This window comes from Homarus americanus, unplaced genomic scaffold (assembly GCF_018991925.1).
Source record: "Homarus americanus isolate GMGI-L3 unplaced genomic scaffold, GMGI_Hamer_2.0 scaffold8148, whole genome shotgun sequence".
NCBI lineage: Eukaryota > Metazoa > Arthropoda > Malacostraca > Decapoda > Nephropidae > Homarus > Homarus americanus.
Genome location: NW_024721643.1, coordinates 1,094,710 through 1,122,646, shown reverse-complemented (window position 1 = coordinate 1,122,646; position 27,937 = coordinate 1,094,710). Strand labels below are relative to the sequence as shown.

At 39.0% G+C, this 27,937-nt stretch overlaps 2 protein-coding genes across 4 annotated transcripts; both read right to left on the bottom strand.

The window, feature by feature from the left end:
* Positions 1-399: 399 nt before the first annotated feature.
* On the bottom strand, positions 400-11,945 carry LOC121861794 (mitotic checkpoint protein BUB3-like). Of its 2 annotated transcripts, XM_042359713.1 has the most exons (9): positions 11,823-11,945; positions 8,804-8,857; positions 5,741-5,942; positions 5,080-5,183; positions 4,809-4,926; positions 4,233-4,391; positions 2,508-2,653; positions 2,042-2,181; positions 400-1,070 (listed from the first exon to the last, which is right to left on the bottom strand). In XM_042359713.1, the coding sequence occupies exons 2-9, from the start codon at positions 8,806-8,808 to the stop codon at positions 955-957; spliced, it is 990 nt and encodes a 329-aa protein (XP_042215647.1). In that variant the 5' UTR covers positions 8,809-8,857; positions 11,823-11,945; the 3' UTR covers positions 400-954. The 2 variants fall into 2 exon arrangements, with proteins under 2 accessions (XP_042215647.1, XP_042215648.1); XM_042359714.1 differs by lacking the exon at positions 8,804-8,857 and having other exon boundaries at positions 11,823-11,928.
* Positions 11,946-13,978: 2,033 nt separating this feature from the next.
* On the bottom strand, positions 13,979-20,777 carry LOC121861793 (fatty acid-binding protein-like). 2 transcript variants are annotated; one of them, XM_042359710.1, is made up of 6 exons: positions 20,682-20,777; positions 18,244-18,328; positions 17,183-17,352; positions 15,116-15,223; positions 14,286-14,390; positions 13,979-14,111 (listed from the first exon to the last, which is right to left on the bottom strand). In XM_042359710.1, exons 2-5 carry the CDS (start codon positions 18,311-18,313, stop codon positions 14,334-14,336), a joined length of 405 nt encoding a protein of 134 aa, XP_042215644.1. In that variant the 5' UTR covers positions 18,314-18,328; positions 20,682-20,777; the 3' UTR covers positions 13,979-14,111; positions 14,286-14,333. The 2 variants fall into 2 exon arrangements, with proteins under 2 accessions (XP_042215644.1, XP_042215645.1); XM_042359711.1 differs by having other exon boundaries at positions 13,979-14,110; positions 14,293-14,390.
* Between the last annotated feature and the right edge of the window lie 7,160 nt (positions 20,778-27,937).

Here is a 27,937-nt window from a genome sequence, read left to right as displayed (position 1 = left end):
ATGCACATAGCCTACTTGTTACAAAATGGAGCAAAGCTCTACTTCATTATTGCTTTCATTCTAAAACAAATACTTTGTTGTTAATGTAACTCGGGTAGCATAACATTGTATACATGTCAACTTCCAAAAGTATTTTCCCTTTATCAGCTAAGCTTCTTGAACTGTAGGTCCAGCACCAAAGAGAGTCCTCGGTGTAACTCAACTTAACCTTCAACTGCTACAAGACTGTACCTCAAGAAGAATGTCCCTATATAAAGCCCTCAATTTTAAGATTGATCAATCAGAATTTTTTCCTCATACAGTATTTACTTAGCAATTCACAATGGATTGTGAATGAAATTTATGATCAAATGATAATAGCTAGAAAGCTGAGATTCTTAAGTTAAATTAAAATTCACATTAAAACTGACCATTTCATACAGCCGACTTCTTTTTATTTCCATAATTGTCATTCAAAAAAAACATTTTTTTTTATAAAACTTCAACTCCAGACACTTATTCAAAGTTGAACCATACTCCAGAACCATAGGCCCATTATTTTAAAGTTTATCAAATCATTGAATAAATTATCCAGCTAACATTTTCATTTTAGTTCAATAACAAAACTTTACATCACAAATGCCTATTAAACAATTTCTAGCAAAATTTCTCGACATTTATGAAATAGTTTTCTAATGACAAAAGAAAGTTATCAAACAGTTCTAAAAAAGTACATGTAGCAAACTATTTCCAGCCAAATCATAATGAAATTTGTTGTTAAATTTTCATATATTTACAATGGCATTTTTTGGCACCATCTTTTAGAAAAAAAAGGTACTGAACTATGAGTGCTATGTCCCACCAGCCCACCAACACACATTGGACCCGTGTTATGGACTGCCCCTCAGCGGTAAAATATACGAGAGGGATGATTATTGGGTGGACGACTGTGGCTTCCTGCTGCTCTACATCTACTTATTTGGGTTTAGTTTCCTGGTCTGTCACACGACGGATGAAGATACAATCTTCTGGCATAGGATCTATCTGCTCTTGCTCGTACATGTAGGAACAAGCAATAGCAAGTGTGTTACCTGAGGAGAAAAAATATAATTAATCTTAATAACATTTATGTCAAATGATTTAAGACATAACTACCCAGAGAGGTCCATGACAGGTGACCTGCATTAAAGAATAATTATTTTACCATTTGTTACAATGGAGTATATATAAGAACAACAACTAGCTCCTGATTTCCATTATAAGTTTCTAGCAAGTACAACACACAAAATTTTCAAAATGTAGTATGTCAAAATTTATATTGTACTTCCAAAATTCACAGTAGATCCTTCAGTCTCCTTGTCCAAAAGTTTTAATTCCAATCTCAGACTCCACAACATGCCAAATAAGTTCATAAACCTTTCTGATTGGTAATGATGATACTGTACCTAACAAGTTTCTAAATGATCATTCCAAAAATAGGTCAATACCATAAACCCACAGATGGTATGAGTGCGGGATTAAAAATACTAGATCACAATACTGTACAGGTATATACAGTACAAATTTTTCTTTCTAATTTACACCTAATTTCTCATTTTAAATTTTCTGGGTGAAAATTAGTTCACCTCATAAATTACTGTGAAAACATCAACATTTGTATTTATACAGTACTCTTTTGCTGGTAATTCTCCAGGTCTTTAAAGCTAATGATCAGTTCCTTTAAATGTATTCCTTTATTAACCCTCATATTAATATTGGAAACACAATAATCATGTTTCACACATGCTGTGACTGTCCAAAACAGCAAATCCTACAATTGCTGTCAATGTGACATACAGTACAGTATAGTATATGAACTGTACATAGTATATTCTTGCTTATTATTCAAATATTTACCGGTTTCAATTGGTTATTTTGTCTCCACAAACTATAAACACTAAACTCTATATCTCCTAAATAATTATATACTGTATAATGTATTTCAACTGCTTCTCAAATAAATCTAACCCATATCTCCCACAAAATATAGTTTATACTGGCAAAATTTCAATGAATACATTACCATCATTACTGAAGCAAAGAGAGGATATGGAGGTTGGGTAGCGGTGAAACTGACACAACCTCTTCTTGTTGAACCCATCCCAGATATTAACATATCCATCAGAACCACCGGTAGCAAATGTGTTGTATCCATTGTGAAAACTGAAAAAAGAGCAAAAATTTATCAATATTCAATAATTCCTCTAAAGCTTTTTTACTTGCAATTTTAATTAGTGCATTTGACCTAAAACCAAGAATCTCAATTTCACTAATGCTCTAGTTTGGCAAGTTGTCTTCTTTGTAGATTCTACTGTATATGATACAACTTAACATAATATTATGACTTTCAAGATTATCGTTGTTCCATCCCCAGGAGTTTTATGTTATTTATATTTATTAAGCCCCAAAACTACGAGTTTCCGATTCACTAGTGCTCCAGTTTGAAAATGATAAATGCTGGTGGGCATTTAAGGTACATTTTAACTAACCTGATAGCATTAACTGGAAATATTTTCTCAATCCCATCTTCTTTGAGTCTGTGGCACTTGAAAGCATACTTCTTTTTCTGAACCTCTGAGCTAGGGTCAAGGTACTCTACTGCAACCCGACCTTCAATACTTGACACTACATACCCCTGAAAATAAAAGGACACTGTTTATAGCAATAATTTTGGACTTATGTACGAACAATAATTTACTATTCAGTAATAAGCTATGAAGCAGTTCATAGTTTATACAAAGAGCAATACAAAAGCATAAACATTTTACTGTATTAACCTTCAGGCCCCGGGTGACGTTCCAGAACGCGCGCCTTTTCCCGCCACTGTTTAAATGCCCAGCGCAGGTTATCAGGTTCCCGTGTGACTATTTGCCTGTCACGCCACACCTCGGCCACAGGGAAGCTTCCTGAACGTAATTACCTACATTTGTTTGTTTCATTTTCATTTGTTTGTCCATTATATCATGTTGTATCAAAGTAATATTGCTAAAAGTAGTGTAGTATTACTGGATAATAATGCTATGATTATGTTATAAATGTATTTATTTGTGGAATTATTATTATTTTATGTATTACTTGCTACACCAAACACAATGACAGCCAGAGAGCTGGCGACAGACTGCTGTACGTCGCCTAGCACTTTTTATGAAAAATAATGTAAAAATATAAATTCTATATGAATTATTTATAGGAGATAAGTATTATGATCAGTAAATATATGCATTATTGGCCACTTCTGACAAAAAGACGGGCTAAAAATAGCCCTCTTATCTCCCCCCCCCCTCTTATGCCCGGTCAGAGGGAAGCTTCTCGGTAAATATTATATTTTTTTATTGTTTGTCTATTTTATCATGTTCTATCAAAGTAATATTACTAAAAGTTGTGTGTGTGTGTTACTGAAAACTTCTTATGAAGAGTAATGCAAATAAAATAAAGTCTAAATGAATTATTTATAGGAAATAATATTATGATCAGTAAATAAATGCATTACTAGCCAACCCGGACACAAAGGCAAGCGGAAAATTACCCCCAAGTGCGTAGTGACAGCTAGCGCTCGATGTAAAAAAAAAAAACTTTCCCCTTAATGTCTCGTCACTGAGGAGCCACGGAGGAATAAAGAGGGACAATGTATAGTTTTTCTTGCGTCTTTTTTATTGGTTTACCATTTATAAAGGTTAAAATTATTTTTGGAAAAGTTGATTTTTCTCGTGGGAGGTACGGCCGGCGGCACCCTAGCCAGGGGGGAAGGGTTAACAAAAGAGAGAGAGAACTTTTACTCAGAACTGTAAAAGTAGAACACTCATCTGTCCTTCATTAATATCATAATGAAAAAAGGTGAGGTGGTCAACTAATACAGGGTCAAATTTAAAGTGTAGACACACAGCAGACCACAGCACTAACTTCAGTTTTTTAGAAATATATTGTAAATAATTAAAAAGTTTCTTACGACTGATTATTATTTTTTTGACAAGGCCTAAAGGCTGCATATCCTTCTACTAAGGCAAGGCAAAATTGTGTGAGAATGTGTAGAAGACTACCACATGGTGCTGCAGTGAGAACATACCAAAGGGGTAGAGCCATCAGTGGCAGAAGGGAAACTTTTTCATTCCTCCTTTAAAGGTAGTGTTTACATGGCAGTCTGACAGTAACTAGTCAACTGTCTTCACAAAAATATGTTCAATAAACTGCCTACTAAATAACTTGAACATACATACCTGTTTATTTGGGAAGCACTGAATACAGCGGGTCTGATACTTAAGTGAGGACTCTCGGCGTTGCTGAGCAAAGCCCATGTTGCGTAAATCCCACACCATCACTTTTCTGTTGGATGTCCCCACCACAAGCTTCTCTCCACTAAGACCCATTGTGTAGACCTGAAACATAAATTTCAATCAAGTAATCATGCTCAATAAAAAGAGTACAACTTCGCCTTTAATTTGCTATTACCTAGGCAAGATATATACAAGGTTATGCACTCACAAGGTGATCTATATTGAAGATAACTTTCCTTATACACCATGATTTTCATGGGTCAATCCAGGGCATCAGCCACATGGGCCTGGGGTCACATATGCACAAGTTAAAATAGGTACATCTCCTCCCTGTATGCGTAGTTAGGTTAGCTTAGGTCAGGTTTTGGGCAACAAGCCAGTGGAAATATTATACTAAGGCCATACTACCACACTGGTTAGGAATCACATATAACCTTCACAATGGGGGCTGCCAGTCCACTACATTCCACCAACTATACACTACTGTAATTTACATCCACACCATAATATTGTACAAACCTTGTTGGGTTGTTGAAAGGTGCCTGCCTCACGTGGTCCACGTGGATCCCAAAGTTTTACATTGGAATCCCACGATCCAGTAATCACCACATTCACTTCTGGACAAAACTCAACACATCTGGTTGTAAACAATAAAAGTGTAACCAGTTAAAAAGCTTCAGAAACCATTCAAGAATCTGTGGTTCTGTAGATGTCCATGAAAAAATTTTCAGGCATGTGAAGATATCAATACTGTGTGCTTTGGGTCTTTTTAAACACATTCTGGTCTTACCTTATAGGGGCATCATGGGTACCAACTACTGATTCTGTGTTTGTGTTGAGATCAAATGTTTTGAGGTGGCCGTCTAAGCCTCCGCTGTAGGCATGTACTGCATCCTGTAAATTAATTACAGTTAACTCAGCAGAACATAATGCTCAAGTTGAATATTGCTTTTACTGTATATATGGGAAGTCTGCACACATTCAAATAGTACCAACTTCTGGCAAAAATGCACTACAATATGAAAAGTAAAGCAATACAAAATATTGTACTGTATATACAGTATTAAAAAGTGAAATATTTACACACACATAACAATACCCACAACTTCACACACACATATGCTAAGTAAATCAAACACCATCCAACATCATAATATGTTGTCAAATGCAATATGACAGCTTCAACATGCTTAAAAGAAACCAGGTCACCAGACTTGTGTTCATCCCCTGGTGTAGAACACACTCAGACTGATAGATGTAAACAAACTTTGAAGGAGAGCAGGGAACTAATACTCAGGCAGCCCATCACAAATCATGTTAAACCTGAGTGCCAGGTAGGAGGGGTTTGACCTGTATTTTAATATAAAATGCCAAAATCATCTATAATTTTATAATCAAAATAAGCATGAATTGTAGACAAAAATTCTCTTCTTATGTGATTAACCACTTGCCTGGAAACAGCAGTCAAGCACTGGACCCGAGTGCTGGTATTGTAATCGCATGTTGTTATTGACAACATCAAAGAGGCGAACACTTTTATCCCATGATGCGACTAGAAGAAACTGTGACGACGAAGGCCCAAATTTCACACTTTGTATACAGTCACCCGGCGTGTTCTTAAGACGAAATTCCATGCGAGACTCACTCATCTTTCTGAAATAGAATTTCAATACTCATTTAAGTAATGTATAATCTTCTCGTGATGACCCATGGAACCACCAATGTGTAGGACTGTAAAAACTTCAAAGTACCTGATCATAGACATATTTCTGTCACTGACTGTGCTCTCCTTTGGCCACACTCACAAAAATGCCAAGGTTTGTCACCAAACATATTATATCTGTACAGTACTGTATTTGCAAGCTGAGACTCAATTATGCCATAACCTTTTAAAGCTCATTTCAATCCAAATTTACTTACATGTATAGTACTGTATATACGTGAAAACCATAAAACATACAGTAACAATGAACAAAGCTTTAATAAGAGTAAAATTTACAAAGTGGCAGGAATTCCTCTGTTCATGTAAAGTAGTGATATCTCCGTTAGCCAGAACAATTGATGCAAAGCATTTCAGGGAATGAGAGATTTCCGGGTAACAAGACGACTCTCTCAACCCAAGAAAAAATTCCCACATCCCCCACATTTTCCAGGTACGTGCCGGGAAATTTTTCTCAGAATTTCCGGACATTGCGCATTACTACATCTTTTCTCAAACCTGGAAAAAATTCCCTACCCACGGAATTTTCCAAAATGGCGCATTATTTCATCTCTCTAACCTGGAATTTTCCCCAAAAATGCGCTCCTTGGAAAATCTTTCCCAAGCCCGGAATATTCCGGAAAATTCCAAGCAAATTTCAATTCCGACTATCGGAGAGTTCCTGTTAAGAGGGATACTGGCTAACGGAGATATTACTGCATTTTAAAGCATGCTCTTACAGAGAATAATGAAATTAATAGCCAATACAGGAAATACCGTAATCAAATCACTTCACTGTTAAATTTGTCTTCATACAAAATAATTTCTTATTCTATTTTTGAGTTACAGCTGCTAATTTCAGCCACTGATTTGTTTTTAGAATGGTTGAAGAGGAGATAAAAATGTATGGACTGCAACATGAAAATATTCCTTTATGACACTTAAATGTGTCCAAAATTACTGATTTAAATCAATGTTTTAAACCATTTGATTTAAATCATGACAACCCTGCTTACACTTCTGTACATAATACTGTGCTGTCTTTCCATCAGCGTACGCTTTGATTTCATTACCATGTTAACAAGAAAAGTGTATGATACCCAGTATAGTTGCACATTTTCTTTTTTCATCGGTGAAGAAAATCTCCAAAGTAACTCTCTACATTTTCGTTTTTAAGCTTGAAATCATAAGGAATTGATAAACCTTGACAAAAAAGCATAATTTTGCAAACCTGCTGGCGCTCTGCTATGAATTTCCAAGGACAAGTACACCATTATTATTTTCTTTGGTCTTTTATTCTTCATTTTCCACTTGAATATCCTGTGTCCCTGGTGAAAACTATTTTATCCTCATACCTTCCATATTAAAAGTAAATTTATCTGCATCAAAAGGTGAGGAGAGAGAGAGCAAATACTTTACAACAAAACATACTGCACTGTACTAATATGCACTGTAAGGTAACAAAAATTCAAACACTACAGCTTTGTTTTGGACAGCATATAAAAAGGCACAGTGATCAAATCTGTTTGGGAGTTATATTCTAAAACATACCTCTCTGCCATTCCTGGTATATATGAAATGCCCCACATTCTACAGACTTGTTATATTAATCATGAAGTGGTGACTCATTCAGTAAGGACGATTTTGTTATTTACTGACTAGACAAATGAGAGAATCAAAGTGGTAAACCAGAGCATCAGTAGAGAGGTACCAGGGTAAGGGGAATGATGTATGGTCTCTCTTTGCTCTTCATTCCGCATACTGGACCTGCGTAATGTTCTCTTCAACATCCCAAGCCTGTACTACAGTGTTACACTAACCTAACCTGAACAACAACACAATACTTGCACCAGTGGGCTGATGTATGATATGTTGAAAATATATCTGTAGCTATACATTTCCAAAACAATACAATTAAGTTACGTAAAATATGCTACACTACTGTTCATTATTATAAATAAAATATAACAGTAAAAAAAAAGACATTGTTTTTTGTGGTCAGTAAACGATTCAGTAAACAATATGAAAAAACCTTAAGCAGAGTTTTTCAAAATTCTTACAATGACAAAAAAAAATAAAAATTGTATGTCTGAGAATGAATCCCACATTCCTCCCAAATACAGTACCTGTAGAAACATAATCAATATGACAAAGTTGGAGGAGTGCCACTGCCAGCAGGCTCTTGGTTAACAAAAATCTTTATAGTCGCCTCAGACAAAGAGGACGACAAAGGCTCCATTCCATAAGGCCTGACCCTCCTTCCCCACACCTTAAAAGTACAGTAATAAAACACACATTCTAATAATTCCAGATGTCCATGCTTTTTGTTGTTGTTAAATACATAAAAGACTGGGAAAGCTTTTTTTGGTAATACTGTAATCTGAAATTCATCAATGTACAGTAATCATTATGACTGGAACCCATGCAACCCCTTTCATAAACACAAGTCTTCTCATACACATTCTCAACACATAAAAACCAATACATTATATACATATACAGTAAAATACAGTACATACTAGGAAAAAATGCGACAGAACCATGGAAGAAACAACAATACATATTAGTTATTAAATGACAAATCCAAAAAGCATTGCAACTTTCTACACATTCAAACTCCTTAAATCACTGATGAAATAATGGTTGTAATGTATCAAAATTCACCTGAAAATCTCACTGTAAAGTACAGTACTGTACATACAAATCCCAGCCGTGTTTAAGCATGCTGTATAAGTGCATCATTTGAAACATTTTCATATTAACTAAACACTAATTTCCATTTATATTATATTAGTGTGATTTCATAGGTACTTACGTCATGTTTGTATAACTTATCGGCAGATGTATGTCAGGGCAAACTGGCCACGGCCTGAAAAATATGGTAATGGAACATGGGAGCAAACATCTACAGTATACGGCTGTGTCAGTTATGTTGTTGGTTCTGTACCTCCCACACACAACAATCTGGTGATCATGTCTCCCAAAGGCAATTCAAACTTCATTGTAAAATTTATGGTCTAATGTAAAACTAATATTCAGTGTATTCATAACTTACAGAACTGCTCCTGCTGGTGGCAATACAGTACAGTAGTGGACTGTATTTTTAACTTAAACACTGTAATAAGATACAGCACAAATTACTCAACTGAGTTAAATAATATTTTTGAACAGTACCACACACTTTTTCCAGGGAGGAGTGGTGGACCTGAATCTTCATAATCAGTGAGGATTGGACAGATAGATACATAAGTTGGTAGACAGATATAAGGATACTGTACCAATTAAAAAGAAGGATCTAAAATTACGATGGTAATTTCTTGATGCGCAATTCCCCACAAAACAATTTGTTTCAAAATATATAGTACAGTAGTGTGGTTCTGGACACTGATAAAACCTATCCTCGAATCACTATTCTCCAGGTACTTCCCAAACCAAGTCTTCAGAGAGCGGTAATGCCAGACTAAGTTAAGCATCTGCTTTCAGTGTTGTTCCTGGCTATTGCAAATGTGACTGACATTAATGATGTTACAGTATATGACTTAACATTTCATTATAATGGTTTAGAGGCATCTGCTGAATTCTTATTATTGATGAAGGAGGAGGGATGTATGCAGGGATGTGAGCAGTTGGTAGTCAGTGAGTAGAAGACACTGAGGGGAGTCTGATGTGAAGGAAACTACTGAGAGGACACAATTCAGCCTAGCCATATATATGGAACAAAAGCATGCGTACAATTTTGAAATCATTAGGAGTGTGTGAGCAATGGAAATGAGACTTTCTAAATACTGTATGGAGGATGAACATGTGTGCTGGTCTAGACCGGATGGAGGGTAAATGGATGAAAAATAGTCAAGGTAAAGTTAATCCACAGAATGAGTGGGAGAACTGTAAGCCTTTTATACCTAACAATGTACAGTGTGCAGGAGGTCCCCGGGTTACGTACAATCCGATTTACAAACTTCCGCTGATATGAACGAGGTCCCATAAAGTTAAATTTTAAATTTACAGTATTTTATTTACCTGATGACTTATTTTTAACTTTCATTTACTGTATTTTGTCATTCTATTTCTTCTTTTCTCTTTAATTAAGATATTTAGATGTATATAAGAACTTAGGCTATGATAATAAAGGGATTTAAACATTGTTCTGCAAGTACAGTATGCACATAGGATATGTGGTTTGACTTAAGTACATTTTCGACTTCAGAACGTCCATATGAACGTAACTCGTACGGAACCCGGGGACTGCCTGTATATACCTGTACTGGTGCAATATAAATTTTCTCATCAGGATAATTAAAGATAAAAAGATAACCAAAAGAGGTACTGTAACTTTTTTAACCCTGGCAATAAATGATGATATTCATTACATTCCAAGGCAATGTAACAAAGTGTGTCCATAATACAATATTATACAATAAATATGTATTATAAATTTACTTAAATCAAATACTGTACTGCAAATATCAGAAACAAACAAAAGCTCTAAGAGAGACTCATAGCTGGTATCAATAGTGTATTTTCCCTAATGAAAATACAGATGCCTGTACAGTGCAATAACATGTATAGTGCCTTAATCACTTACCTGCCCATGAGGCAGGTATATCATCAATGAAACAATAAACAACCCTGTTGTATACAACTACAAACTGTTTTACCAGGTGACCCAGCTTAACAGCACTTGACCTATTTTACCGTCCAACCAAGTTCGGACTAGTTGGGAGGACGTGTAAGTGTTCAAAATGTGGCACAGTACTGACAGTGAACCAGAAATATGTGGTCCAGTGCAACAACCGATCGCACTCTTACATCCAAAAAAAAATTTAAAATTACATAATACCACTTCAATAAAAATGCTTTCATTGGTATACCTGATATCAAAGTAAATTCATTCTGCTTAATATGCCAGGGGGCAGAGCACCCCAGTTAGGAAGTTAGGTAAGGTTAGGAAAGTTTGGTGGGTTAGGTTAGGTTAGGTTAGGTTAGGTAAGGTTAGGATAGTTTGGTGGGTTAGGTCAGATTCTGTTAGGTAATGTGCATTATTGTTTCCATTTTCTTGTTTGGTTTCAGGCAAATTGAATCTCAAGAAATTTTAGTGCAATTCCATAAGTAATTACTACCGCCTGTCTGGGGGGGGGGGCAAATCCCCGGTTAGGTTAGATATAGGTCAGGTCAGGTCAGGTTAGGTCAGGTCAGGTTAGGTTAGTTTGGATATCTAAATACAGGGATGAACGAAACTAAAATTTTGCCATTACTACTACTAAACGTCTCCTCCACTACTACCTGATGTTGCACCACTACAATGTTTTACTGACTATCACTACACTATAGCCTAAACAAACTCAAATGGTGTGACTGCTGGTCTAGTCTTGGCTTACCGAATATTGCAGGATCTTTCAGAGCACTCCAATTGCCTCCTGTATTTACTAACATTGACCCATGATGGGTAAATTCACCATGAACAATGGGGAGATAAAATAAGTCACCAGCTTACTTCCCTAACCAAATATTTTTCTTTAATTAAAGTTTTGAATAACATGAAGTCGTGCAGGTTTCCTACGTGCACTAACGCCCATAAATACAACACACTCATATACTGTAAGGATCCAGCACTTCATATCATTAAAATTTCTCCAAACAGAGCAGAACTATCCATGTTATAAAATGTTGTATACTGTAAACCAACTCCTGGATTGGCTCCAACAACGCGCCCAAACAGCTCAATAACACAACCCCTGCCACTGTAGAGCTAAACAACATCATCCAGCACACAAACACGTCTTACTTCAAACATTATATCACACAGGTGTGATTGAACAATAATATATACTGACCTGTACACAAATGTTAGATTATACGTAACAAAATATTCAAAGCCGGGGTGAAGAGTGGCGGTCAGCTGTGTTGTGGTGGTGCTGCCCTCTACCTCCCGGCCCAACACAACCGTTATTACTCTCTTCTCTTTATCGTTTTATCTTTATTTTACAACGTATAACCTTAACTATAAACACTTCTATATTCAGTTATCGCTAATTCAATTCAATGTATACACTTTAAATTCCAGGGAATGCTGTATGATGAATATTGATAACGTTACTACAATGCCGCTTTAAAGGAACGGTTTATATATATATATATATATATATATATATATATATATATATATATATATATATATATATATATATATATATATATATATATATATATATATATATATATATATATATATATATATATATATATATATATATATATATATATATATATATAAATATAATATATATATATATATATATATATATATATATATAATAAATATAATATATATATATATATATATATATATATATATATATATATATATATATATATATATATATATATATATATATATATATATATATATATATATATATATATATATATATATATATTATATATATATATATATTTATATATTTATTTATTTATGTATATATAATATATATATATATAATTTTTCTTTTTATTGTAATGTATTTGTTAATAGTTTATCCATTTGACCTGACTGCTTGAAAGTAAATTAACGAATAGATACATGGTGAGCAGTGAATGTACTGTACATAAACATTTAAGTATGGGCTAAATATTGATTGTTTCACAATTTGCTTTTTTTTTTTTCAAATTGAGTTATCACTACAATATATCGCGCGATGGTCCCAATATTGTACTAGTGGTAGTATATACAGTACAACTCATTAAATAGGAAACGACTACACACATATCAACTAATTATTGTTATTAATTTAGAAGTGACGAAAATTAAATTAAAGTCTGTCTCCAAGCTATAAAGACTTCACCTTGCATGAACATCTCTTAATTTATCTATACACTTGAAAAGTGAAGTGTGGCGTACGTAGGGTTATAAAATACAGACACCAAGTTTTCTGTGGGGAAATAAAAATAATAAAAATAGTTTTGTGTTAGTATTTAATATGTTATGTAAACAAAATCTCAACACTTTTTTATTGCATTTTTTTTAATAAACAGGCCTACAGTATCCATTATTTGAGTGTTGGTAGTACAGAGGAAACCCACAGATCTCTCAAGGTTCAATCCCCGGCCCTTGACAAACGTGAGATAGGTGTTATCCCGTGCGACCCAACCAATCAAGACAGGTTTTATCCAGGTACTCCGGTTCCTCCTGTACTAATACTAGGCAATAAAGTGGCGAAATGATAAGTGTCCTCGGGGATCAAATCTCTCACATCAGCAATACTTAAAATGTCATTAAACAAAAGTTAATATTTCAGTACAGTCGCCTGCACTTACACCCGATACAGTTGTTGGCACGCTTTGAGAGATGTTGGCACTCTGTGGAATGCATATCTAGCATCCATAGTCTGGCTACTGAAGCAACGTTTCTTAAGGCCATTCTGAAAGTTTTGATGTGAAGTAAACACAGAGGTGCCACATCTCACAGAATGTCAGCCATTGCACCATATATAAAGTGCAGGCGATTGTACACGTATGCCTGTTTCTGCCCTAAACCTTCCAAGGCCTTTACTGTCTCTAATATTTAAGTTTTACTGTGACAGGAGTGATTACTGGGTGAAGCTGGACCTGCCATGTTATAGTTTTTATGTTGATGAATGTTGTTCTAACTCAACAGGTGTGAAAGGAAGACAATAGGGTTTATATGTATATATGGGAATAATAGTATGTACAGAAGTTCTTATTAAACTTGGATGTGATGGGCACCTGTCATTTCTAGGCTTAGTTTGCTATTTCTTCTGCATGGTGTAGGCACTGTAGGGTAGGAGGGCCGGGGGTAGAACACTACTGACAAACTAATTAATTAGAGTATTGGAAAAAATAGTTACTTTCTTTTCAGGTTCTGCATTTAAAAATGGGTGACAAAATGAGCTTCCAATGGTTTTAAAAAATATACATTTCCAAGTTAAGTTGGTATTCAGTACATTTTATAGGACGTAAAAATAAACAAGAATATTTTGACAAAATAATTTATTTATTTAAAACTGTTGAAAAAGTATCAGAAGACCAATTCCGGCCTGTGTTAGCAGCACAGATGGAGGCAGCCAGTGGCACATACTGTAGCTGTAGCTCTCATCCATCACCTCCTAAAATGCATAATTTATGTGTCAGTCACCCTATTACCATGGGGTAGTCCTCTCCTATTCATGTGAAGTTGAGAGTAAATAATATTACTTTCGATAATGTATATTAGATTAAATTTAAACTTGGTATAAGAAACATTAGAAGACGTTACAGTGGACAAGAACCAATCAACTCACCCCATACCCCCATACGTGTGGATTATGTTAAATCTCAGCAGTGATGCCTCAGACCCTCTTATAGTGTCTGGTGGCGACGGTGCCTGAGGCCGTGTGGGTCAGTGTCTGCAACGATCACATATTCTCACATGACTGCACCATGAACATCCCTTATAGTGAAGATGTAAAACTGTACCGACGTGTGTGACTTACGACAATAAACACAAAAATAACATCCAACAAAAACAGCATCAAAAATATACCCAGACATTATCTTAAAGTATTTGCACCAATAAGAGGATACTATTGCGGTACAGAATCACATCCAGTGGTGATTTACGTTAATTTTGTCTTCTAGCTGGTGTTAAAAGAACTCATCTAGCTGTTTTAGGACGTTCTTTTCTTTTTGTATTTAACATTAATCACTTAGATACATTCTCACATCCAATAAAAAGAAGTAACCAATTCTCCTATAGTCTGAGAATGTGCAGACGACACTGCTGGTCCGTCCACCCACGATGAAAAAAACAAAATAGCGTCAAAACTTAAAGGAGACTTCACCGTTACTTGATCTAGTCACAGTCTAGTATCTCACCTCTCTATGATCGCTGATAGCTTTAATGTGGTGATCATTTCAGAATTTGGATCAGTGGTGATTCAAATAGATTCTGCAGGTTCATTTTATGCCTTACCTGGTATTCAAGCAGGTGTATCTTGCTATGGTACAGTCACAGTGCAATTCTGATGTCATTTTTAATATAATTTTATGGTTTTTTTAGCTTAAGTTAACAAGTCGAGGAACAGGTCTAAGACACGGGACTTTCAGAAACTTGATAAAAAAGAACACTGACCTGAATAAGGCCGTCAGAAGTGAAATGCCGCACGGAGGTCATGACTCGGTCTCCCTGGTTCTCCACGGGCGTCTGTATCAGCTTGTCATCCTCCACCGAGAACACCACCTGGCCACAAACATCCTCATGAGAACAATTATCCATCACAATACAGCTGTTGAGGGGAGGATTATGATGGTATTGTTGGGGGGTATCATTGGTTAAATTATCTTACTGTGTACCATTGTGTAATCTGTGTATATTGTTTCTACCTGCCTTATTTACCTACTGACCACTCACTACAGGTGACCCTGCCGAGGGGAGGAGACCAGTGGTATGTGTAAGATCCCTCCTTTGGTCTTGATAATTTTGTCGAGGGCAATTTTTGAAGCCCAGTATTATTGTTCTTGATTCCACAGCTTGGGCTGGTAGACCGTTCCATAGGTCTACCAGCCTCTGTGTGAAAATTATTTCATTATATTCTTTCTGCATCTTGGCGAGCTTGTAGTTATGTCCCCCGTGTTGGTGGTGCGTGACATCACCAAGAAATGTCCCTGGTTCACGTTTTCTATTCCTTTCAGGATTTTTAATGTTTCAGTGAGATGATCTTGAATGATCGAGATGACATAGCTCCGGAATCATCTTGGTCGCTCTATGTTGCACCTTTTTCTTTCTGGGGGTAACAGGGTTTCCATGCCTCTATACAGTAACCCAGACCAAGACGTGCTAGAGATATGTACAGGTGAAAGAGCATTTACCTGTCTTTGTATCCCAAGGTGCGCTTTATAATTCTCAAATGTCGATTTACATTTCTCAGTGCTGCCTTCACTTGTTGCGCCGCCTTCAATGAAAGATCTGTAATAACGCCAAGATCTTTCTCCTTATCGACAGTATCCAGGAAAGTGTTATTAACAGAAAAGTTGTGATTAAGATTGTTGTATCCTCCGTGTAGGGTCTTGCATTTCGTAATGTTAAAGAGCATTTGCCAGTCTCGAGACCATTTGTAGAGCTCAAGTAGGTCTTTCTGCATTGTTGCGACAGTCTTGACTTGCTACCTTCCCAAATATCTTCGTGTGGTCCGAAACATGTAATCATGCACTGTCTATCTTACAGTTCTTTGTATAAGTGCACCGTCAAAATACACGCCGAATCAAAATGAAATTCACTTTACTTTATCCCCCTCGCCACTGATCGGTATGTTAGCCTCTTGGCAAGTACTGGTCATACACTGGCTGCAGAATGTATCTAAACCTGTGCCAGTGTTGATCAGATCTGCTCTTGAATGAGCTCACACCCGGTACTGACCCCAACACTCTCGAGCAAGTTATTCCAAGACCCCCACCCCAAAAAAAAGCTTGACCTGAAAATTTTTAAAAGTGTAGCTTCTTAAATTTGAGGCAGGGATTTGTATCAAGATTCTATCTAATTGTCGTGGTAAACTGTGTACTGTATACCCTTATGCCATACACTTACAACTACACACACACACATACTTGGCAACGCATCCAGGGAGAAGCTTATGAGACATTGTTAAGGGTTATCCCCCCACAGGAGTCAATAGAGTTGTGGTCTTGTGTACGTGTTGACAAATTATACGTTGAATGTTAAGGTAGAAACTAGGTCGAATGTCGTGGATTGTATGTATGTATGTATGTATGTATGTATGTATGTATGTATGGATGGATGGATGGCGTTAAGGGGTCCCAGATTTAGAGCAGTTCAGCGTGTTATATTAAGTGTCAAAACTCACTAGTGATTGCTTGAGACCCAAACAGCCACACGGTCTATATCATAATTATGTTACTAATTGGGTTTTGGCGAGAGGCTGTGTGTGTGTGTGTGTGGGGGCATAGTTTAGTTTACTCTCACCGTTCAATATTATCTCCTAATCATACAACCAATAATGTGACTCTTTAATGTTATATTATTTGGTGATTAGAGTCTTTACTAACCTATAAAACGAGCTAATTGACCTCAGTTGTTAAAAAGTAATACAATATAACATGATAATTCACAAACTTATCACGCTTAAAGACCTTAGTGGTTAAAGCTCAGTAATACAGTATAATGCCAATCATCGTACAGTACCTTGACTGTTCCCTCGGTGCTGTCGACGAAGGTCTCTTCTCCCAGCTTAAAGGTCCAGATCATGGTCCTGACTGTGACCTTGGTCGTGATGGTCCACGTGTCCCCGTCCACCTCCACCTCCACCGTCGGCTTACTCCTCAACGCAAGCTTCCGCATCAGGAACCCCATTCCTGTGAAGATACACCTTTAGCTTTTACATCTCTGCCCCTGTCAGACTACATCATGTGAGTTTAGATTTTTTGTCCCTGTAAATGTATACTATTGGGGCTCATGCCCAGATGGTCCGTCTCCCGTAAGGCTCTTCAATAGTGAGGTGCTTCACCACTTAAAATATTGTCATACTGTTGGTGCCCGAGATGTGCTGAAGACTGCCAGTTGACTGAGAACATCCAAAAGAGGGCCACCAGACTGGTCCCTGCACTTAAGCTCCTTACGTAATATGAGAGGTTAGAACGCCTTTAGTAGCCTTGTTTATACTGTGGGCGGACAAGGGGTGATTTAATAGAAGTTTATAAGTACCTCAAAGGACCTTAGTCAGTCGAGTGTTCATATCAGTAGCTACAGGACGCCCGCCCCACTTGAGGCCACAGCCTCTAATTAAAGAAAGGGAAAATTGTCAAAATCAACTTCTTTGGAGTAAGAGTTATTAATTATCGGAATAAACTGTCATGGAATGTTGTGATGGCAACGAGCGTGACCTCATTTAATGACAGATTTGACCAACACTGGCACATGTTCTGGTATATTCTAGAACCCATGTATGCCCAGAACAGTACTTGCCATCAATGCGTATTACAGAAATAACTGATCGCCTAAGCAGTTAGCCAGCCGATCAGCGGCGAAGAGAATAAGGAAGGAGTTTATACCCCCGCCTGTCCCCGTGAAGATAAACCTTCTGTGTTTACAGATCTGTCTCTGAAATTGTGAGTTTGGTACTAAGTTCCCCTGGTTACTGTGACTATGAAGATAAACAACAGAGTTATGAGGTGTAGTGAGTTATGGGTGTGCCAACCACCAACACACACCAAGTACAACACACAGCATAAGACGCCTCAACTCACCCATCTTAATAAATACCTCCTCCAAGTTTTCATCACTCTCGTGCTTGTAAGTCCCGATAAACTGTACCATCTCTGTGTTAACACCCTGGAAGAGAGAGAGAGTAGATTAGTTTATGTTATGTTAGGTTGGGTAAGCGACACACAAGTGCAGTCTGTGTTCTTGTTTAAATATTATTATTGTCTTGTTAACAAACGTGTCAGGGGTGAGCATAGGGAAGTGATCCTTGGTTACTAACGCTCCTACTACTGTTATGACCTCTTACCTGTAGTACCTCCCCGTAGCGTCTACCTGTAGTACTTCACCGTGGTACCTCCCTACAATACCTACCTGTAGTACTTCACCGTGGTACCTCCCTACAATACCTACCTGTAGTACTTCACCGTGGTACCTCCCTACAATACCTACCTGTAGTACTTTACCGTGGTACCTCCCAACAATACCTACCTGTAGTACTTCACCGTGGTACCTCCCTACAATACCTACTTGTAGTACTTCACCGTGGTACCTCCCTACAATACCTACCTCCAGCACCCCCCACAAAACCCACACACACGAGAATCTTATTTGGCGAGGCAACCCCACGTGTTATCACCCCCCAGTCACCAAAGTTGAGTGAGGCGACAACAAGTGTTAGATAATCTGCCCTCATCACCCCCAACCCTGAGGACCGTAAACCCAATAGCGCTGGGCAGCAAACTGTGACCATCGCTGTGGGGTATGGTGATGTAAGGAAGAAAGAGTCTTTGGGTACGTTTATGTCAGGGTAACATTATAATAAGTAACAGGAGAACAACACAAAAGTTCGTCGTTTCTTGACTACGTAATATTTTTCTATTGGCAGAAACAGATAGTGAGGGTCAGTGTGGATATTTGACTCCCCCCTCGTGACGTGTACGGCGAGTGAGTTACGTATAGGGGAGTAGTAGTATGCGGGTCGTTGGTTTGTTCTCTATTAAGGCACTGTTGGCTAGTGGTGGTTGGTGGCCGCTTCGTGTTACTTACAGCCAGTCGGCTTGAGTACACATAATTAGATCCCAAACGACTAATTCATCTTAATAATGTTAGAAGTTGGTAATGTAAGGTTAGGGACAAGTATTAAATATAAAGGTAAATAATTAATTGTACATAGACTTGCACCAGGGAGGAGGGGGGGGGTACCTCTTCCTTCAGTCTCGTGATGATGAGTACAGCCGCCTTCATTGTGAGATAACGCGGAGATAACTATTAAAACTTATCATTCACTGGTCATGATAAACACTCCTCGTTCACCTGGATGCTTATTTAGGGTCAGGGGATATTGAGTACATTGATACGTGGGTAAACTGGAGAAATTAGCACACAGTAGGTGGATATTAGGAACGGTAACGTATTTTCAGTATTGTCTCAACACCGTATGAAGTAATGGTGCAAATGAGTGGTGATGCAGTGAAGCTGACGGTGAAACTGATGTTGTGAAGCGGTGATATATTGAAGCACTGACAAAATGAAACTGATATGATTACGAGCCATAAATCAGAGTCTTTCAAAATTCATACATTAATTTTATTTACGAAACTTAGAATAACAGAACGCATCAAATTCATCCAGTCTATTTTTTTATTCCATTTAAAAACTATTCCCTGTGACTTTTATCTTCTAGCAAAAAATATTGACGTATTCTCTGAGATTTTTTTCCTTTGGTCGTTTTCTTCAAGACATGGCGCTAACTCTGTTTACAAGATGCATGACCAGCGTCCAAGGTCAGGGTTAGGATAGACTAAGCATCTATATAGATATTCTCTTCCTCCTCGTAACTGGAGATTAAAGACGATAATTACAGTCGCGTCTCAGTGCAATTTCGATGCCATATTAGAAGTTGTTCTTTGTGTTGTGGTGTAAGTATGTCACATCTCCAGCTACAGGGAAAAATTTGAAACGCCCGAAACATTGAGAACTCAGGCGCTGAACTCTTAAATTTGTTGACATTTTTTCGCTCTTGAGAAATGACTTGACAATGCATCTATTTGGCTCACTTCAGTTACAATTTACAATACAAATCCGGTAACGAAAATGGCGTATATATTGCACCGAGACTCACAAGACGTGTTTTCTTGTCCCTAATTAAAGAATGACATTGAATTTACTGATGTGTGTAGACCTCGGTAATGTTATCAAAGATTCGATCGATTTTTGTTTTACGTGTATGTAGTTGTTATTAAAGAACGTTGTGTTTTAATATAGTTTTGACCACTGTATCTTTCTTTAATAGCTTGACATACATCGTAACAGCCTCTTTAGTCGTAAGAACAGGTGAATTAACTGACCCGTGGATAAACATACCCACAGTACACCCTTCACAAATCCGTCATTAACCAGACAATCAAATACGTTAATAACATGTATAACAAGTATTAACATTCACCTAACTAAGGTATGTGATGGTGACAGCAACTCTCACCTGACACAACAGACGCTAGTGTACGGTCAGCCTCGATCCTGCCGCGACCAATTGTAAACACACACTGACTGACGCTGCCAGACTGAGGCCACTTGCTGGTTGTTACCCTCACTCTCTCACCCACCTCCTCTCTCTCTCTATCCCTATCTTTCTCACTACTCTTCCTCCTTCTATTTCCAACCCCTCTTCTTTCCTTCTTCTTCACTCTATCACCCCTTCCTCTTTTTTCTATCTCTCAAACTCCCATTATTTCACTTCCTCACACTCCTCCTTCCCCTAGATGTTAAACGATTTAATGGTCAGCCAGTGCAGTTGGCGAGTTGTCCGGTCTTCCTAGATAATTCCTTAACAGTGGGTCATACAGCTCGTTAACTCAGGGTGTGGTTGTTGTGTTGGCGACAGCTTCTACACCTTTAAAGAAAAATCACGCCATTATGGGCCTAGTGCGGCAAGCCTCGAATAAAAGAGGAAACCAATTATTATAATACATTTGTCTATTATATAACTACGGTATATGTACTTAGACACTTCACTAGAGGTTTTTTTTTTACCGCTGGTTTAAATTCTCGTTAGATATGGCATTTTTTTAATCAAAGTATAAGGTGTTTTATAGTTAGTTAAACCCACAAATATATCGATCAAGACGAAGGTTCATTTTCAACGTTCAGACAATAGTTGTACCAAATGATGTGTTCCTCGGAAGCTGGGTGTTTGTACGGTCGTGATATGTGTTACAGAATCATTACTGCTCAGGAGAGAGAGAGAGAGAGAGAGAGAGAGAGAGAGATAAGCAAGACCGTGTTATCTCCCTCCCTCCACCCCACACATAACCTGCCTCTGACTCACCTAAGCTTATCTATCCCGGTAAGAACATTTTGACAACGTTCCTAGTTTCTATGTCTGGAACAGGTCACGTGGACAAGTACACAAAACGCCTCGTTCCTGGTTACGCCCGTAGTTACGCTTACCTAACTTCTGCTTGGCTGGAACAAGTCACGTAAACAAACAAACACACATAGGCCTACACGTACGTACACGAACCCACACACACACACACTTATGTTACATCACTAAACAAGACTCACTATGACCCTAACATTCTCACTATTTTGTTGACGTCACACATACACATCTGGGGAACAGTATTAATTTGGGTTACCTGAAGATTTGCCCCGCCCCAAGCTAACCTAACCTAACCCCGTAAGTAAAGGAGGACAAGACGTAGGATGAGTTTAGAAATATATAAATAAATAATTGGTTGACATGTTGCGGAAGGGGCCATTGTGTAGTATACCAGCTGTAGGTGATGGGAGTGACCACGGGTATAATGTTTTAATTAATTGAGTATTCTAGCCAACGTGTTTTTTTTTATGAATGTTTATATATAGATAATTATGTATGTACCTGTAGCTTAATTTCTATATCCACAGTGAGGTATACATTTATAGGAAGACGTGACCTGACCTGGAGTGACCTGTAGTGACGTGACCCGATGTGACCTGGTACAAGGAAGACCATCTCAACTAATATCTCTCCCTCCCTCGGACTTCACCTGAGTATTAATGATGAAAAACTCACCTGTTGATCCTGTAAATTTTACACTTATGGATCAACACACTCACTTATGCTCCCCCTCCACCACCACCAACACACTCATGCTCTCCCCTCCACCACCACCAACACACTCATGCTCTCCCCTCCACCACCACCAACACACTCATGCTCTCCCCTCCACCATCACCAACACACTCACGCTCTCCCCTCCACCATCACCAACACACTCACGCTCTCCCCTCCACCATCACCAACACACTCATGCTCTCCCCTCCACCACCACCAACACACTCATGCTCTCCCTTCCTCTCACCACCACCAACACACTCATGCTCTCCCCTCCACCATCACCAACACACTCACGCTCTCCCCTCCACCATCACCAACACACTCACGCTCTCCCCTCCACCATCACCAACACACTCATGCTCTCCCCTCCACCACCACCAACACACTCATGCTCTCCCTTCCACCACCACCAACACACTCATTTGTAACACGATGGTGATAACAAAGATAATAACAAGAATTAATAATTTTTTCGCTGGTGATAATGACAGTAACAGTAAAGATAACGATAATGAACTGAATAACATAAAGATGAGGGGATAAATAATAATGGAAACATAACCCTGATGAAACAGTGAACGAATGAACGTAATCAGCCGAATGAATTACAGGTAACAGGTATATTAAAGTTATTTTACAACATTACCACGCGTTAGTAATACTCACTTGGATTCTACTCTATTTGCAAACCAGTGTTTACCTATCTCGCGCCTAAATTTATATTTGTCTAATATAAAACTATTGTTACGAGTTCGCTCCTAGTTGGGTAGTTTGAGTACCTTTGTTATATATCACCTTTGTTTAGCCCTGAATTCCATTTATACACCTCTATCATATCGCCCCTCACTCTACGTCTCTCGAGGGAGTGCAAATTAAGATGCTTTAACCTGTCTCTGTACTTAAGGTTCCTAATGCCCGGGATTGGTCTTGTCATCCTCCTCTGTATGCGCTCGAGAGATTCTATACACATTCTGTCGCACGGTGACCAGAACTGAACCGCGTAATCCAAGTGAGGTTTTATAAGCCCAAAATATAGTTTTAGGATAACCTCTCTAGTCTTGTAACTAACATTTCTTTGTGTAAACCCAAATACTTTCTTAGCCTAGTTTCGAGCAAATACATATTGTTGTCATGGTTTAAGATTCCTACTTATCATTACTCCTATGTCTTTTTCACAGTCGGATTTCTCAATAACATCGTTGTTCATCTGGTATCTCTCTTTACATCTCCTAGACTAATTACTTTACATTTGTCCACATTAAATTTCATCTGCCATTTTTCAGACCATGCGAAAAATTTGTTTAGATCTTCCTGTAGTTTTGCGGAGTCCACGTCAGATTTAATTACACGCCCTAGTTTAGTGTTATCAGCAAATTTACTTCTGTTGCTGATTGAAGTTTATGTATATAATAAATAATAATGGTCCAAGTATTGAGCCTTGGGGTACTCCACAAGTGACGTTACTCCAATAGGATTTAGTGGCATTATTGCTGACTCACTTTCCTGTCCTGTAACCACGCCCTAATGCAGTTTAGAATATATCCAATTCCATGAGCCCCCACTTCACATATTAACCTTTCGTGGGGGACCCTGTCGAAGGCTTAGCTAAAGTCGAGGTAAATCACATCATAATCGTGTCCGTCGGCCACTGATTTGAAAACAGTTGAAAACAATGATAACAGATTTGTCAGACATTGTAAGGGCGGCAACGATCTTCCCGCTCGTTACCGCTGCTCTCTCGCTCGTTTGCTGTCGCGACCCCCACTTGGGGGGGGGGGGGGTTAGACGGAGGTGAGGAAGTCGCGGCTACCAGCGACACCGGGACAGACATTACCCAGTTTCAAATCAGACACACCAGCCCCAAATTCTGGTGGTGTTCTCATTAAAGGTTCTGGACTCGTGGGCTGTGTCCCCAGACCTTCACCTATCGCCTGTCAGTCTCTGGACACCTACCCCAAACCACTACCTCGGCTGCCACGACCGTCAGTTCATCTCCTCCCCGGTGTTTCTCCAGCTGTAGCAAGACCACGACTGCTGTTACTCGAGTGAGGAGTTGAATGGACCTCTACCCCCTGAGAGTGGATCCCTGCTTTTCAGAACCATCCCCAGGGCCGCTGCCGGAGGATGTATCTGTTCATTGTTTGATTCCATCAGTTGTTGACTTCCATTAATTGTTTGATTCCATAAATTGTTTGACTCCATTAACTGTTGACTGCATTAATTGTTTGACTCCCGTAATTGTTATTTCATGTTTGTTGAGTGGTGTCGGAGTTTTGTTATATTTTTATAGTAAAATGTCAATATCGAACCTTTGTTTGTTATTCCTCGGAAAACCATGGTTCTTGACTTTCTTTTTATAAGATCCTGATTAGGCTGGTAAGGGATTTCTATCCCTAAGTCCCAGACCTTTACAGACATGAACGCCCACTTGTGAAGCCTTGCTGAGAATCATTGATCAACTTGAGTTAGAAAATATTGCGTCCAGCAATTTGCCTACAATTGATGTTAAACTGAGCTATAGTGATCTATCTCCGTTCATGAAAATCGGTATCAAATTTGTTATCCTCCAGGATTCTGGTACTTCACACTTTTTTAATGACATGTTTAACAAGCTTGCTAAGCTCTTCCTTACATTCCCGTAATACTCTGGCAAACACCTCGTCGGGTCCTGGTGAATTTTTACAGGGATTAGCCCACCCGGGCACAGGTCACAGACCCACACCAGGGCCTGGGGGCGAAAATATAATTAATAATAATGGCCATAAAACAAAAATTTAAAAATAAATAGAGTGATAAACGGTATACAATATGTATGTGCGATGCCATTAAAGAAGAGGCAATTGAGCTGGAGTCACAGGCGTGAGCCTCTTCCAGAAGATCATCTGAGTATTAAGAGAAACCGTTGTGACCCTGCAACTTGTTTACGAACGTCGTTACTAGTCACCACTGACTCGCTTTATCTATTTTCTTCAATATTTCTACCATACTGTTTAATAGATGTGTAAATCGGAGGCGGATCCAGGAACATCAAAAGTCCAAGTAGTTGTGGGCGAGTAAACCTGGCGAATAAAGCGAGCCTCACCCAGCGGGGGTTTTTTTTGTGGGGGCATTTTGAGGCCATGGATCCGCCCCTGCAATTTTGCATAAAAGAGACACGGCTGTATTCAAACCGGATAAATTATAATCCACCTTAATACTCCCGGGCACCTTCTGGTCACCACATCACCTCAACAAGATACAATGATGTTCACATGTCTCCCATATTTAACAGAGGTGGTAGGACGATTATTATGTTTAAACAAGACGTCCCTATATGGGTGAAGAACAAAAGAATACAAAATATATTTTATTCATCCGTATTGTTAAGTCACCCTGTTCTCAAAACTTAACAACATTTTAAAAAAAAATTTAAAAAAATTTTGTGCGTTTTTTCCTCGAATGGTTGAAGGAATTCAAGGGGAGAAGATTTTAGATAATTGTTTGAGAAGGTGTAATGACTTTAGCCCTCGAGGCCAAAAGTAACATGGTAGTGAGGTCAGGTTAGGTCACCAGAGTGTAGGGTGATGCGGGACCTCACCTCACGTCATTCCTAGGTGCTCTCATCCTTGAGGTCACCCCTCCCCGTTCAGCAACACCTTCACATATACAGGGACATGGAAGGACCACAGTTAGTCCAGCATTGTCCTTGTAGACCAATACAGTGTCTTGGAAGGCCAGAACTATCTAGCAGTGTTGTGAGCGAACCTTTAGAATGGATACCAGCAGTGTAGTTCCTGCCTCCGTGGGTCACGTGAACCAAAAACACAATGAAGATTGGGTTAGGAAGTACGAGAAGGCCACCGCTTTGCTCAAAGTCCGGACGTTGTGTGCAGACCACTTTTTATTCATGATCCAGGAGGCTGATAAGGCTCTGGATGCTATCTTCTCCGGTAACCTTCAACTCTTGGCTCTGAACAAGACGTCACTGGGATTATTCCTGGCCAATTGTATGGTACAGCTTCGGGAGGGCCCACCAGCCCCAATCACACACACGTGGGAGACCATCCTTTGGGCAGTCATGTACCTTGTAAAGTTCTGGAGACCTGAATTTAGAAAGTGCATTACCATCTTTCAGTCCAAGGCCTCGAAACTGTGGATACTTCGTGTGTTTAATGACACTGAAATGTGTCCAAACTTTCGCCTTCGTTTAGAGCTACTTTTTTTTTTTGGAATGTGGCCAGAAGAGGACCTCCGGAGCAAGAGAGTGGGCGACCAAGTAGCAATAGGTCTGGTATCCACGACCTCTCGCTTAGAGCTTCACCATGTACTGCCTGATGAAATGCACCTCAGTTTCGTGTATTCACTCACCAGGGCACTACATAATTGCTTTAAAAGTGGGCAACTGGTCACCATCGCTAGCGCCGCCATAGGCCAAGTGAAGAACTTGCTGGTAGGACCTGAGGTACAGTGTTTGGCCCGACTGGTGGAGGTGGCGAGCCAAACAGTGGTGCAGCTTGTTGAATGGTTTCAGGAAGGCTCCTTGGGCGCTTCTTTGATTATAGAAGTGATTGAAATTATTTTCATCTTGTTTAGACTCTTGTTGACTGGCTCACCTACCAAGGCGGCCTACGAGTGTCCTGGCCTGGTCCAGACAGCCGCTGCCTCTTTCTTTACTGCCACATCGTCCATCGTAAATGCTGCCACTGCATTACAAGTTCAGGACGCCAAGAGCTACCGCTGGCTCCTCACTGACATGGATGACTTATTTGGCACTATGGCAGTCCAGGAAGAACCTCAGTCTGTGATGGCGGTGATGCGGCGTAACCACGGTCAGTGTTTCTCTGCCATAAACCAACAGGCGGCAGACTCCGGGTACCCCTTGTACCATCTGCCCAGACCGTGTGAGGAGCAGACAGACAACTGCCCAGAGATGTACATAGACAGCGTGACACAGCAAGTGATGGAGGCGCCGGTGTTGTTAAAGTCATCCAAGATGATAGTGGACGAGTCGACGCTGGTACACCTGCTGCTGGTGTCACCAACGGACCCCTTCACTCGCTGCCCGCTGTACCCCGGTTCTTACACACGCCTGCCTCACCTCCGAGATGACATCGTTGTCTGGAGGAACAGATCCTTATTCGACGACATCACCAGGTAATTTTATGTAAACTGATCATTACTACAATACTTACATGTTATATAATTACCAAGAGTCTTTAGCTTTCATGAACACAGACAGGCTTTGTAACGTGACTCCTTCAGTCTTACTCACCAGTCAATTTAATATAAGTCTATCTATCATGTTATGTAAACAATGTTGGTAACCAGCTGCCTTAGTTAACACTTGGTGATGTTCACACTCTCTCTCACCAGGTCAGTTGCCGGCGTCGTCATCACAAGTTCCACCACTAACGGGGACGTCAACAACAGTGAGAACGGTGACACCTCTATTGACAGCAGTGAGAACGGTGACACCTCTATTAACAGCAGTGAGAACGGTGACACCTCTATTGACAACAGTGAGAACGGTGATACCTCTATTGACAACAGTGAGAACGGTGATACCTCTATTGACAACAGTGAGAACGGTGATACCTCTATTGACAACAGCGAGAACGGTGACACCTCTATTGACAACAGCGAGAACGGTGACA